Genomic DNA, 14,409 nt, shown 5'->3' with positions numbered 1-14,409 from the left:
GAGAGGTGAACCAGGGAGGAAGAAAAGGAAACCGAAAATCGATACCCAATAATAGGTAGGTTTCAAACGCTTGTGAAGGGTAAAAAAGGAAACGAAACCTGCACAAGGATACGTGTTACAATCATAAGCGACAAGTGTTAATAGAGGCATTCTTACCGTACGCATTTTGTTTTAGTACAATAACTTAGATTAGATTAGATATTAGGGGTTTTTATAAGATTTGTAGGGATGGATTGAATCCTGCCCCGTAGGTTGATGCCAAATATACGGGCCGGATGGGGTTTATAGGGGGGCTACTAATAGATAAGGAGGGGGCTGCCATTTCAGATTTTTGAGTTTGTGACTTGTAAGTTACATCCTGATATGCATAGGGTTGTATCGATATTTACCTGCTTTCAATTTTCTAGTTTCTTTTTTTTCAAAATTCGAAAGGGAAGTCATTCTTACATTATTTAATTAGTTGGGCCTAGGTTCACAAGAGCTTGGTTCATAAAATGCTCGATTTTGTTCAGTCTAAACCAAACTTCAAGTCAAACTCGAGTTCAATTTATAGACTCGTTTGTTAATTGAGCTAAGCTCGAGCCTAATGAAGCTCGACACATGAGGCTCACAAGCCTAATCAAGCTTATACATACATATATACATACACATATTAATAAATAATTTTTATTATATATATAATAAGGAAAGGATTGAGAATTTAGAGGCTGGACTTGGAGGACTCCAAAATAGCCTTAGTCGAATGGAGATCAGTGTATCTGATAAGTTGCACCAATTAGAAGACGCCATCAGCAAATTACCTGAAGTCCTACTCTCCAACCGAGCTGCATCTACTAGCAACAATTCCGAACTTAATGCAAACTCTCCTAATAGGCGTTCCCGCAACATAAGAGAAGAATCTCGAGACAACTCTAAAGGAGGACGACAATTGTTCTCTTTCAAGTTAGCCAAATTGGAGTTTCCTCGATTTTTTGGAGATGACCCCACCGAATGGTTCACAAGAGTGGATCAATTTTTTGAGTATCAAGGCACCCTTGAATCACAAAAGGGGTCCTTGGCCTCTTTCCATTTGGAAGGCGAAGCTAATCAATGGTGGCAATGGAAGATCCTATAAGAAAGAAGGCAAGGAGGTGACATGGGAAATTTTTCAAGAGGAACTTTGGGAAAGATTTGGTCCTACCGAATGTGATGACTTTGATGAAGCATTGTCAAAGATTAAATAGGTGGGCTCTTTATGTGATTATCAAAAAGAGTTCGAATGGCTGGGAAATTGGGTACAAGGTTGGACACAAAAGGCTTTAGTAAGGACATCCATGGGAGGCCTCAAACCAGAAATAGCTGATGTCATAAGAATGTTCAAGCCGAAATCGTTAAAGAAGCTATTAGCCTTGCATAGATGAGAAATGAGCAGCTGATTCACCAAAGGAAAGCCACACGACCTTTCAATCGATCCATTGCTAACTCCCCTTCTTCAACAAAATTCACGACAGCTTCGCCTATGAAAAGGCTCACTTGGGACGAGATGTAGAAGAAAAGGGCACAAGGGCTATGCTTCAATTGTAATGAGAAATTTACACCGACTCATAGGCGTAAAGGGCCAAAATTTCTACTGTTAGAAGGCAGTGATGAATATTCAGATGATGAAGAAACTGAAGGCTCAATGGAATCACAACCCAAGATATCACTTCATGCATTCTCAGGATGGACAGCCTATAAAACAATGTGGATGGCAAAGATTGGACCTTATGAGGTGGTTGTACTAATTGATAGCAGGTCTACTCATAATTTTATTAGTGAAAGGGTGGCCAATATGTTGCAATTACCAGTGGTCCCAACCGAACCTTTCAATGTCAAGGTGGCGAGTGGAAGGCCATTAAAATGCCAAGGAAGATTCGAAGATGTCCAAGTTCTACTCCAAGGTATTCCTTTTGTCCGCACTCTATATTCTTTACCTTTAATTGGGCTGGATTTGGTCTTAGGCGTCCTTTGGTTGGAACAATTGGGAACAGTGGTATGTAATTGGAAGCAATTAACAATGGAATTCCAGTGGAGCAACCAAACTCAAAAAATGCAAGGGATTGATACGCAGTCAATTCAACCCGCATCAGTAAAAGCTATTTTCAAAGATATACGGCAAGGAAGTTCCATGTTTGCTATTTGTCTTCAATCCGCAGTCGATCCTACGTCACAGGATGTCAATCCTGATATGAAACAATTATTGGGGAAATTTGAAGACTTGTTCCAAGAGCCGACGCACCTCCCTCCTACAAGAGAAATAGATCATCACATCAATTTGAAAGAAGGAATCGAGCCCATTAATGTGAGACCATACAGGTATGCCAATTTTCAATAAGCTGAAATTGAAAATCAAGTTCATGACATATTAAAATTGGGGCTTATAAGATCTAGCACTAGTCCTTTTTCATCTCCTATTTTATTGGTCAAGAAGAAGGATGGTTCATGGCGTTTTTGCTCTGATTATAGAGCACTTAATGCTGTAACCATTAAAGAGAGATTTCCAATTCCTATAGTTGATGACATGCTTGATGAGCTCTATGGAGCTACTTATTTCACCAAACTAGGCTTACGGGCGGGATACCACCAAGTATGAGTGCATCCCACAGACATTCATAAAACTGCCTTTCATACTCATAATGGTCATTATGAATACTTAGTTATGCCCTTTGGTCTTTGTAATGCTCCATCTACCTATCAAGCAATTATGAATTCAATATTTCGCCCTTACCTCAGCAAATTTATACTAGTTTTCTTTGATGACATTTTAATTTATAGCCCCAATTGGACCATGCATCTTGAACATGTTCAAAAAGCTTTTGAAATACTAAGGCAACAAGAATTTTTTGTCAAATTCAGCAAATGTGCCTTCGGTGTACAAGAATTGGAATACTTAGGGCATATTGTAACTCCTCAAGGAGTTAAGGTGGATCAAGGAAAAATTAAAACAATGCTGAATTGGCCTAGGCCTACTAATGTCTCTGAGTTGTGTGGATTTTTAGGACTTACAGGTTATTACCAGAAATTTGTCCGCAACTATGGCATCATAGTACGTCCTCTCACCAACCTCCTAAAAAAGGGACATTTTGGATGGCCAGATGAAGCAGAAAATGCTTTCCAAGAGCTCAAAAAGGCCATGACTACTACACCAACGCTTGCAATGCCAAATTTCAATGAACCATTTATCATTGAATCGGATAATTCAGGGGACGACATAGGGGCAGTTCTGACACAACAAGGAAGGCCTATTGCATTCATGAGTCAAGCCTTGGGCGCTACCAAATGCTCATGGTCAGTTTATGCAAAAGAAATGCTAGCAATCATTCATGCAATTCAGACATGGAGACCATATTTGTTAGGCTGGACGTTTTACATCCAAACTGATCAACGCAGCCTCAAGTACATGTTGGAGCAACGCATAGCAACACCCGAGCAACAAAAGTGGGTAACTAAACTACTTGGCTATGATTATGAGATCAAATATAAGCCAGGCTGGAAGAACAATGCAACTGATGCACTATCACGGGTGGCGGGTAGTCCTAGTCTTGATGCCTTGTTTGTGTCTCAAACTCAATTATGGGATACAATCAAAGCCGAAGCTGGTGACAACCCTTACCTAAAAAAAATTAGCGAACAAGCAACCAAAAACCTAGGTGTTCCTTACAGCTAGCGCAACGGGTTGGTTTGTTATAAAAACCAAGTGGTGGTGCTTCCTCATTCCAACATCACCCAACAACTTTTGCGACAATTCAATGGTGCTCCAATTGGTGGGCATTCGGGTGTACTGAGAACATACAAGAGACTAGCACAACAATTTTATTGGCCATCCATGCACCAAGCAGTGAAGAATTATGTTGCCTTTTGTGAAGTGTGCCAATGAACTAAATATGAGAATTTGTCACCTGTCGGACTTCTACAGCCACTTCCAATTCCTTGTCAAGTATGGGATGATGTCACTATGGACTTCATCGATGGCCTTCCACTATGGTAAAATTCAATTCTTGTCGTGGTTGACAGGTTGAGCAAATCAACACATTTTTTGGCTCTCTCCCACCCGTATACAGCAAAATTGGTGGCTGAAAAATTCATTGAAGGAGTTGTAAAGCTTCATGGCATGCCTCGGTCCATCATAAGTGATCAAGATTCGGTGTTTGTCAGTCATTTTTGGCAAGAATTCTTCAAATTGTTGGGCACACAGTTGAAGATGAGCTCTGCTTACCATCCACAAACAGATGGACAAACGGAAGTGGTCAACCGTTGTATTGAACAATACCTTCGGTGCTTTGCTTACCAACAGCCCCATAAGTGGCATTCTTTCCTTCCATGGGCTGATTTTTGGTACAATACTACCTATCATGCATCTATAGGAATGACTCCCTTCCAAGCTCTATATGGAAGGCCCCCCCAACAATTCCACATTACCATGAAGGTTCTTGTCCAGTAAATCAAGTTGACCAAATCTTAGCTTCTCGAGATGCCTTGCTACGATAGCTTAAGGAAAATTTACATACAACGACCAATCGAATGAAACAGCTAGTAGATTCCAAATGCCGGGACATTGAATACCAAGTGGGGGACTTTGTGTTTTTGAAGCTTCATCCCTACTGCCAGCAATATGTGTTTATATGAGCCTATCAAAAGCTTGAGCAGGTTCTATGGGCCATATCAGATTGAAGAATAACTTGGAAAGGTGGCCTACAAGCTCAAGCTTCCACAAGGTTCTCGCATTCACCCGGTCTTTCATGTGTCCCTTCTAAAGAAGAAATTGGGTGAAACAATTGCTGCTAGTACCGAGTTACCTCCACTGACTAAAGATGGTGATTTGATTATGGAACTGGAGGGAATATTAGACTCCCGTTGGGTCAACAAAGGGTCCAAAATTGTCAAAGAAAGCTTGATCAACTATTTCTTATGCTCTAAAGATGTTCTTGATTGTGGGAAACACATACGTGGATCCTTTGAACCTCACTCGGAAGGAATGACGTTCCTCTCTCCCTACTATCTCAAAAGAATGCCCCAGAGAAGAGCAAATCGTGATTGACAAAAGGGTTGTTGCTCTTTGTGCCAAAATTACTTGTGAAACAAGGAACTCTATTTCGACAGCACGAACTAAGATGATTAAAGGAGAAACTCTTGATTTCTTTGATGCAAGTGAAGGGGATGAGAGATCCATCATATGGATGGTTGAACCCTGCAGGAAGGTAGGACGAAATTTCAAAAATTTCTCTCTCTCCCATCTGGGAATCACATTCCCTGTTTTAGAAAATCTGCATTTTCAAGGATCAATCTTGAACCAAGAACCGAACCAGATCTGAAACCAAAAGGTAGGAGAGGGATATACCTGATACGAAGAAATAGTATCTCCCAATGAAGGTGCTTACGCCCAAAGAAAATCTCCAAAGACTGCTCCCACTGAAGATGACACAGTGTAGGGTGGAGTAGAATCAGTAGTGTTCTTCCCAAGAACCGAATCCTTCAACGAGAATTCGATGGAGGTTGTGAGCACGACTTCAGATCAGCCTTTCTCCAAAGACTGATATCAAGAACTATTCTTGATCGCTCCTACAAAACTGGAGATCAAACTAGCAGTTGGCTGCAACAGTAGGAGAACGCAAGAGCAAAAGATGGCGTAGCTGTCTTCTCTCTTGGTGATCTCTAGGACTTTGAGATTTTTGGATGGACTGAATGGTTCGCCCCCTCCTCCTTTTATAGACTTAAAGAGATCAGCTCCTAATCCCATTAGGAGTTTCCTGATTCAAATCCTTATTTGAATCTAGACTCTCTTTAAGTGATAAGGATAAATCCTTATCTTATTTGCAGATTAGATCAACTCTCTCCTAATCTCATTTGGAGGTTTCCAGATCCAAATCTCTATTTGGATCTACACTCTATGAGTGGATAAGGTAAGACCCTATCCTATCTATTGATCCAAATCCCAGATTTGTCCCTCTTTAATTAGTCTAACTAAACTAGTTCAAACTGGGCTTTAGGCCCAATAAGTCTTATGTGCTCATTAGCCTCTCAAACTGCCGCCCAGTTGGGCTTCTTTGTATGGCGTGGGACCCAAACATTGATCTACACATCAGCCACATGGGTTCAGCCCAGCCTCTGTTATAAGGCCTGGCCGAATACACTGTTATGGACAATGAACCACCTAAGCCCATCACATGGGCTCCTAATGGGTCCAACACTTACACTAAGTGGTCCCTGGGCCAAGCCACCTTATAAAAACCTAGGGACTATGGGCAGATGCAAAATTAGCCCATTAGGCATTACCCTCAATGGTCTTACACTTAACCTCTCAGCCCATAATGATCAAACACTGTCCGATAAGAGAGGACCTCTCCCTCGGCTGCAAGGAACAGTGCTGCACTCTCTACTCACATGAATCCTAAGAATTAAAACATTTTGCAAACATTTTGAAACCATAATATATATATATATATATATATATATATATATATATATATATATATATCTTTATATAAATATATTTTGCAAAAACAAATTTCAATGATTGAAATCGGCTGCCAGCAGTCTTGGTTTCCATCAGAGAGAGTGCATCCCCAATCATTACCTTTGTCCGACAAAGGGGCTGGTCCTGTCACTATGATCACCCATTCAGATGAATTCTCGGACTGTCCCAACATACCCAGGTTTTGACCCCCTCTAAGGATCTCACTGATTGGCATATCAAAGAAAGCCCAATCCGACACCTAGTGTAGTATCATAATCGAGTCTATGGGTCAGGTGTAACTTTCCAGTTTTGCCCATCAATCTCCAAGGTCCAGGGCAATACTGGAAATCTGGTCCGGTTTAGGGTTTCAAGTAAACCTACACTGTATGTGCCTCGGGCCTCACCCTGGCAACTGAGACAGGCCACCCCAACACTTGGCGGCACATCAGTGTCAGCCTTGGTAGGATAAATCTCCCCAGACTTATCCAACGTTTGTGAACATTCTAAACAAACACGAGTCTCATATGTGTCCAGTTTAAGGGTATTACACAGAAACACACCACAATAACATGAATCAAATATGTACTTTATTCATTTACAATAAATGTCATAATGTACATCAATCTGATTGGAGCTAAGGGCATACACTGTCTAATAGCTCCCACTTGCACTTAGGTCCAATCTGGTATAAGCGGAGTCCCAGACTTTCCACGTGTTTCTCAAACACTTTCTATGTGAGTGGCTTAGTCAATGGGTCTACTACATTCTCCACTGATGCTACCTTTTAACATCAATCTCCCTTAGATCCAGTGTTGTCACACAATAGTTGAATGGGTGATATTCTGAATTCCAAATTCTAGAATGAACTCCTTCATTCATTAGGCACCCTCACTTATGGCAATGCATTCTGCTTAGGTTGTGGACTGCTATTTTCGCTACTTAGGACCCCTGTTTGCTGACTTTCAGCAAACAACACATGATCATATCGTGAAAACATACCCAGATGTAGACTTTCTATCATTTGGATCCGACTGAAAATCGACATCAATATACCCCTGGATCTATAGTGAGCTACCATCGAATTTCAGACAAAACACTTTGGTCCTTCGAAGGTACTTAAGTATATTTTTCACAGTGGTCCAATGCTCCTGCCCTGGGTTGGCTTGGAATCTGCTTACCACACTCACTGCCTGAGCAATGTCAGGACGAGTGCACAACATGGCATACATGATGCTCCCTACGACTGAGGCATAGGGAATGTCCTTCATTCCCTCAATCTCCTCAGAAGTCTTGGGAGACATCTTCTTGGAGAGAGTGACTCTGTGCCTGAAAGGAACATTTCCCTTTTGGAATTCTCTATGCTGTATCTTTTGACTATTTTGTCAATGTAAGCAGATTGGGATAATCCTATTATCCGCATCAATCTATCTCTATAGAGTCGAAGACCCAGTATATAGGAGGCTTCCCCAAGGTCTTTCATGGAGAATTGCTGTGAAAGCCATACTTTCACCGTAGTCAACATTCCTAAATCATTCCTAATGAGTAGAATGTTGTCTACATACAGAACCAAGAATGTAACCTTGTCCCCACTGGACTTCCTGTAAACACAGGGCTCATATGGATTCTATTCAAAGTTAAACTTTTTGACAGTAGAGTCAAACCGGATATTCCAACTCCTAGAAGCTTGCTTAAGTCCATATATGGATCTATTTAACTTACATACCATGTGTTCCTGACCTGCAGCTATAAAACCTTGCGGTTGCTGCATATAGATATCTTCAGTAAGATCTCCATTCAAAAACGCAATTTTGATAGCCATCTACCAAATCTCGTAGTCATGGTATGCTGCTACAGCTAGCAGGATCCTAATGGATTTAAGCATGGGCATGGGCAAAAAGGTTTCCTCATAATCGATGCCCTCTTTCTAAGTATACCCTTACCATCAGGGCCCTTCTTCCACTTATAGATCCATTTGCAAACAATTGCTTTTACCCCAGGGGATGGATCTACTAGAGTCCAGACTCCATTGGTCTCCACTGAGTTCATCTCAGCTCTCATGGCATCTACCCACTTCAAGGAATTTATGTTGAACATAGCTTTTGCATAAGTCTCGGGATCCTCCTCACTAGTCAGCTTCCACAGGTAAGTATCCTGGTCATAGCCGAAATGGACTGGTAGCCTGGAAACCCAGGTAGATCTTCTAGGCTGGTGCTCTTGTTAAACCTAGGTAAGTATCCTGGTTCAGCATGTATATCGCAGTATCCAATGCGTATCCCCAAAAGGATGTGGGTAACTCTAAATGGACAAGAAGTGACTGGACCATATCCAATAAGGTCTTATTCCTCCTCTCTGAAACACCGTTAAGCTGTGGTGTAGCAGGAGGAGCTAACTATGATACTATCCCGTTGACCTTCAAGTAGTCCCTGAATTCGTCAGAGAGATACTCGCCACTTCAATCTGATCGAAGGGTCTTAATTTCTCTCCCTAACTGTTTCTCGACCTCTTATCTGAACTCCTTGAACTTTTCAAAGGATTCAGACTTATGTCTCATTAGGTACACGTAACCATACCGAGAATAATCATCGGTGAATGTAATAAAATACACGTGCTAGTTACGGGTCCTAACACTCTGGGGACCACATACATCAGTATGTATAAGGTCAAGTGTGCCTATACATCTTTCAGGCTTACCGTTAAATGGTCGTTTCGTCATCTTACACTGAAGGTAAGGCTCATAAGTGGGAAGATCTTCTACAGTTAGAAAATCCAAAGGACCATCCTTTACCAATCTTGTGATACGATCAGTGCTGATATGGCCAAGTTGGTAATGCCACAGGCACGTGGGATTAATAATATCACGGATTCTTTTCTTGGGGATATCAGCCGATGTAGTTTTGGCTATGTTAGTTTCTAGAGAAGGATGCAGAACATAGAGACCGTTCTCAAGTTCTCCGTATGCAATGGATCTATTGTTTCTTTTAATAGTAATCGTATTACTAAAGAAGACAAAATATCTATCCGCACACAGTTTTGAAATAGAAATCAAATTTCTTCTCAAATTTTGTACATAAAGACAATTTTTTAGTACAATTGATCATTCTCTAAAAATTAATTCTACGGTTCCTATGGCCGTAGCTACAACACTTGCAGAAGTCCCCAAGTAAAGAATTACTTCTCCGTCACTCAGCCTTCTGCTTACCTTGAACCCCTGTAATGAGTTACACACATGAGTTGAAGCCCCGGAGTCAATACACTAGGACGTAGAAGTTACCAACAAATTGGTTTCTATGACATAGGATTTGAAATTCCCTTTCTTGGATTCCAGGTATTGAGGACAGTTCCTCTTCTAGTGGCCAGTCTGCTTACAAAAATGGCAGGCATCTGATGTCTTGTCTTTCCTCTGTTTCTTGGGTTCAGTGGCCTTATTCTGGGGCTTTCTCTTTGCTCTCCTCTTCTTGCCCTGCTTGCTAGCTTCAACAAGCATGGCTAGGAGCTCATCCTTCTTGATCAGTTCTTTGGCCCTCTGCAACATATTGTTGAATTCCTGAATGCTGACATTCAGCTTATTCATGTTATAGTTCATGATGAACGGATTGAAGGATGGGGGCAAAGAGTTGAGAATGGCGTCTATCTGGGTCACATAATCCAGCCTGGATCCAAGAGCCTCAAGGTCATTGATGTAGCCCATCATCCGAAGACAATGGTCATGAACTTGCTGGCCCTTGGACATCTGTGAGGTCATGAACTGTATTAAGACCTTTCGTCGAGTAGAACGATTTTGCTCTTCATACATTGTCTTTAAACTATCAAATATGTCCTTGGCAAGTTTGATCTGATCAAATTGCCTCTGTATCGGATTATCCATGGAGGCAATGATATAGCACCGGGCAAAGGAGTTTTTCTCCTCCCATTCTTGATAGTTCCTTCTTCGGGCCTCAGAAGCCCTATCACCCAGACGCTCCAGGGCAGGATTCTTAGCCACCTTATCCAATTTTTCAGAGGTCAAGAGCAGCATTAGATTACGATACCAGTCGGCATAGTTTAGGCCCTTAAGCTTATTGTCGTCCAAAAGCTTTGCAAATTGTCCGTTTGCCATTTTCTGATAAAAGAGCAAACATTAGTCCACAACCTAATCTAATTCATGTTAATTACATAGATATGGCTTTTAATCTATGTTCCATTCCCATTTATTTATCTCTGAGATTTCCCTCCCATCTCAGTGATGGAGACTACAACTTATGTCTCTAGAAATATAGGAAATCACATAGGGTGCATGGAGCCAACTGTTTCAGCTGCAAAACCCCACCACCTTTCTGTGAAGGATCATATCCACTCATCATATGAGCTTTCCCTTTTGCCTCTGTCAGACAAGGTTCATTGCCATTTTAGGTTAAACCCTTCTATCCAGTGAGTGCTCACCCATCATTTTCGTGAACGCCAAGGTACCGTGAGAGAGTCTTCTATTTTCTGGTAAGCCCCTCTCACATCGGTCTTTGACGCCCCTATCATCTTATGAAACATTCCGACAAATCCAGCAGCAAATGGATAACCCAATTTTATGGTGCGTTTCCTCATTACTGAAGGACCCATCTTCATGCTAATGATGGAAGGCCTTTAGAGAGTTCATCATATGAATCTCCCTATCACATGCACTCATATTGTAGGAGGGAACAAAGTTACGTCCTAGTTTAATTTAGGTCAAACCAAAGTGGCTCCCACTGACTTTCATACAGCCAGATTTCTGGTGGGCCCTAAACGGATAGGGTTCCGCATGTATCCTTTTCAGGGGTGTGGGGCCCACCACTAAGGGAGATCATCCAATGACCCTAAGGGACACCATGGCAATGATGTGCATTCAGCCATGGTATGTGCAAGAGCCACTATCGTATCTGCATGGGCCAAGCACTTATGCCCATGTACGTTGCACAATACACATCCATACATCACATGCAGGGATAGAATTGATCCAATCAATTAATATATGTAAAGACCATTAATAAAGCCCATTTTAATCCATAATATTACTTATTAATATTATCTAAGTATAAGGGCTGAATAGCAGTTAGCAGTTCGACCCATATAGCTTGCCTGTAGTTAGTGGGCTTTTGTAGTTTTAACCTTTTAAAACTAGGCCTTATAGGTGATAGAGTGCAAAGTGTATATATTAATTGTAGATAATTCCCTTTAATTTTGACAGAAATTGTGCTTAATTTATAAATTCTATTTAACTTTCGTAGTCAATGAAGCCAAATTAATGTTGCAGGTACGATGGGCTTGGAATTGAAGAATTGAATACGAATTGGTAGAAATCTCAATCTATGGCGCAAGTTGAAGTGAAGAGAGGAAGGAGGCGACGAACAAAGAAAAGAGCGAATTTCCAGGTGGATTCAGCCCAAGAATTTCCTTTTATTTTGGAAGGATAAGATGGCAGATTCGATCCATATCTGGATTCCTATTTTTGTGCTGAGAAGAGGAAGTTGTTTAGGAGAATTCAAATCCTATCCTATAGGAGATAATCTATAGGGAACCCTTATCTTTCCAGTATTATATAAAGAGAAGGGTTCCAAAAGAAAAGGGATATAGAGGAAGGTGGCAGAAAAGGAGAAGGAGACAAACAAGGAGTTGGGTGGCGACAAGGAGAAGACAAGTTCACCGATCTCAACCTCAAGGGCGACATCATGAGTTCTTTCTTGTACCTTCTTTGTCTAATTTCCTTTATCATGAACTAGTTTATTTGTAGCTAGGGCTATGGAAAGCCTAACCACGACCATGGATTGATTTTTATTTAATTTAACCAAGTTGTTTTTATTTTCATATTGTTTATGAGTTATTATGCGCAATGCAATTAAGAGCTTGGCCATCTCTTAGTTGATTTGGTTTTGAATCGGAAGGGGAATTCATATAATAGACTAAATAATTCATAGTGTGAATCGAATGGTATATAGGAATATATATGCATGATTCATCTGACGATACAGTTTTTCATAGAACTTAGTGCACTTTCTATCTCAAGAACTCTAATAGAGGAATCAAAGGGTTACTTGATAGAAGTAGGTTTGATATATCCTGGAAGGGAATATTAAATAAATTAGGAAAAAATTCAGCTTATGAAAATAATGAATTATCTTGGTTAATTTGATAAATTGATGTTCATTGGAATGGTTAGGTGGACCAATAGTCCTAGCACTTTCAATTAAATCGTTGCAAGTTCAGTCATTGATTGCCTTTGTTTTTTTATTTCTTTTATCTTTAATTTTCAATAGTTAAAATTGCTAGGTCCAAAATTCAGTTGTCCAAATAATTAAGGGAAACTATAGTTTTAGTTCTTATTTTGTTAAATCCTCGTGGGAACGATATCTTTATACTACTTGATAATTAGTGTACTTGCTAGGGTTATATAATTATAACTACCAAGTTTTTGGCACTGTTGCTGGGGATTTTATCCTAAAATAATATTAGAACTTGTTAACCTTGGTTAATTTGGATTTTACACTTTATTTAATGTGTTCAAATTCTTGCTTTGTTCAGATTATTAGTGTATGACACGCACTAGAGGCAAGGAACTAGCAGAATTTGACCCTGAAATAGAGAGAACCCTTCGCATACTTCAAAGAGCCAACAAAAGTAAAGAGAGAAAAAAGGTTGAAAAAGGCATACCGACAGAAGAAGTTGAGGAAGAGATGGTAGACGAAGCAAATCGAACTCTTTTGGACTATGCTTGTCTACAATTGATGGGGCTACTTCTAGCATCAGCAAGCCAATGATTCAAGCCAATAATTTTGAGATCAGGCCTGCAATTATCCAAATGATCCAAACGAGTATTCAGTTTAGTGGGTTGCCAAGTGATGATCCTAATGCACACATTGTTAACTTAGAAATATGCGACACATTCAAGCATAATGGAGTTAGCGATGATGCTATTAGGCTTAGACTTTTTCCAGGCCAACAAAAGTAAAGAGAGAAAAAAGGTTGAAGAAGGCAAACCGGCAGAAGAAGTTGAGGAAGAGATGACAGACGAAGCAAATCAAACTCTTTTGGACTATGCTTGTCCAACAATTGATGGGACTACTTCTAGCATCAGCAAGCCAACGATTCAAGCCAATAATTTTGAGATCAAGCCTGCAATTATCCAAATGATCCAAACGAGTATTCAATTTAGTGGGTTGCCAAGTGATGATCCTAATGCACACATTGTTAACTTCCTAGAAATATGCGACACATTCAAGCATAATGGAGTTAGCGATGATGCTATTAGGCTTAGACTTTTTCCATTTTCATTACGTGATAGAGCTAAGGATTGGCTTAACTCACTCCCTACAGGAAGTATCACTACTTGGAATGACTTGACTCAAAAAGTTTTGGCTAAGTATTTTCCTCCCTCTAAAACAGCCAAATTGATCAATGATATCACTACTTTTGTTCAACAAGAGAGGGAATCTTTGTATGAGGCGTGGGAACGATTTAAAGAGATGCTTAGGAAGTGTCCTCACCATGGAATACCAGTTTGGCGTCAAATTTAAACTTTTTATAATGGTATTACTCCATCTAATCGCTCCATTATTGATGCAGCTGTAGAAGGCACAATCATGAGGAAAACTCCAGAGGAAGCCTATGATCTAGTGGAAGAAATGGTATCAAATAGCTACCAATGGAATAATGACTGAGCTGATCAAAGGGGAGTGCCTCATATAAATTCTTTTGCAGCTTTTCGGATAAACAATTCAAAAAATTTCTAGAAGTGTTTAGAAAAATACATATTAACATTTCTCTTCTTGATGTATTGTCACAGATGCCAAGATATGCCAAATTCTTGAAAGAGGTGATGTCAAATAAAAGGAAATGGGAGGAGTACAAAATGGTGAAACTTAACGAAGAGTGCTCAGCAATTCTTCAAAATAAATTGCCCCCAAAGCTCAAGGACCCAGGGAGTTTTTCTA

At 40.3% G+C, this 14,409-nt stretch overlaps 1 protein-coding gene and 1 non-coding gene across 2 annotated transcripts; one reads left to right on the top strand and one right to left on the bottom strand.

Annotated features, from left to right (window-relative positions):
• The first annotated feature begins 742 nt into the window (after positions 1 to 742).
• On the top strand, positions 743 to 3,685 carry LOC148801283 (uncharacterized). The gene is made up of 3 exons (XM_088900375.1): positions 743 to 942; positions 1,588 to 2,334; positions 2,794 to 3,685. The coding sequence occupies exons 1-3, from the start codon at positions 743 to 745 to the stop codon at positions 3,683 to 3,685; spliced, it is 1,839 nt and encodes a 612-aa protein (XP_088756501.1).
• A 10,178-nt stretch (positions 3,686 to 13,863) lies between these two features.
• Positions 13,864 to 13,970, bottom strand: LOC148801282 (small nucleolar RNA R71). The gene has a single exon (XR_016084850.1). It is a non-coding gene; the product is annotated as a small nucleolar RNA R71 (small nucleolar RNA).
• Positions 13,971 to 14,409: the final 439 nt, after the last annotated feature.

This window comes from Nelumbo nucifera, chromosome 3 (assembly GCF_055504915.1).
Source record: "Nelumbo nucifera cultivar China Antique chromosome 3, China Antique-T2T, whole genome shotgun sequence".
Taxonomy (NCBI): domain Eukaryota; kingdom Viridiplantae; phylum Streptophyta; class Magnoliopsida; order Proteales; family Nelumbonaceae; genus Nelumbo; species Nelumbo nucifera.
This window is presented reverse-complemented; position numbering and strand designations above follow the sequence as displayed.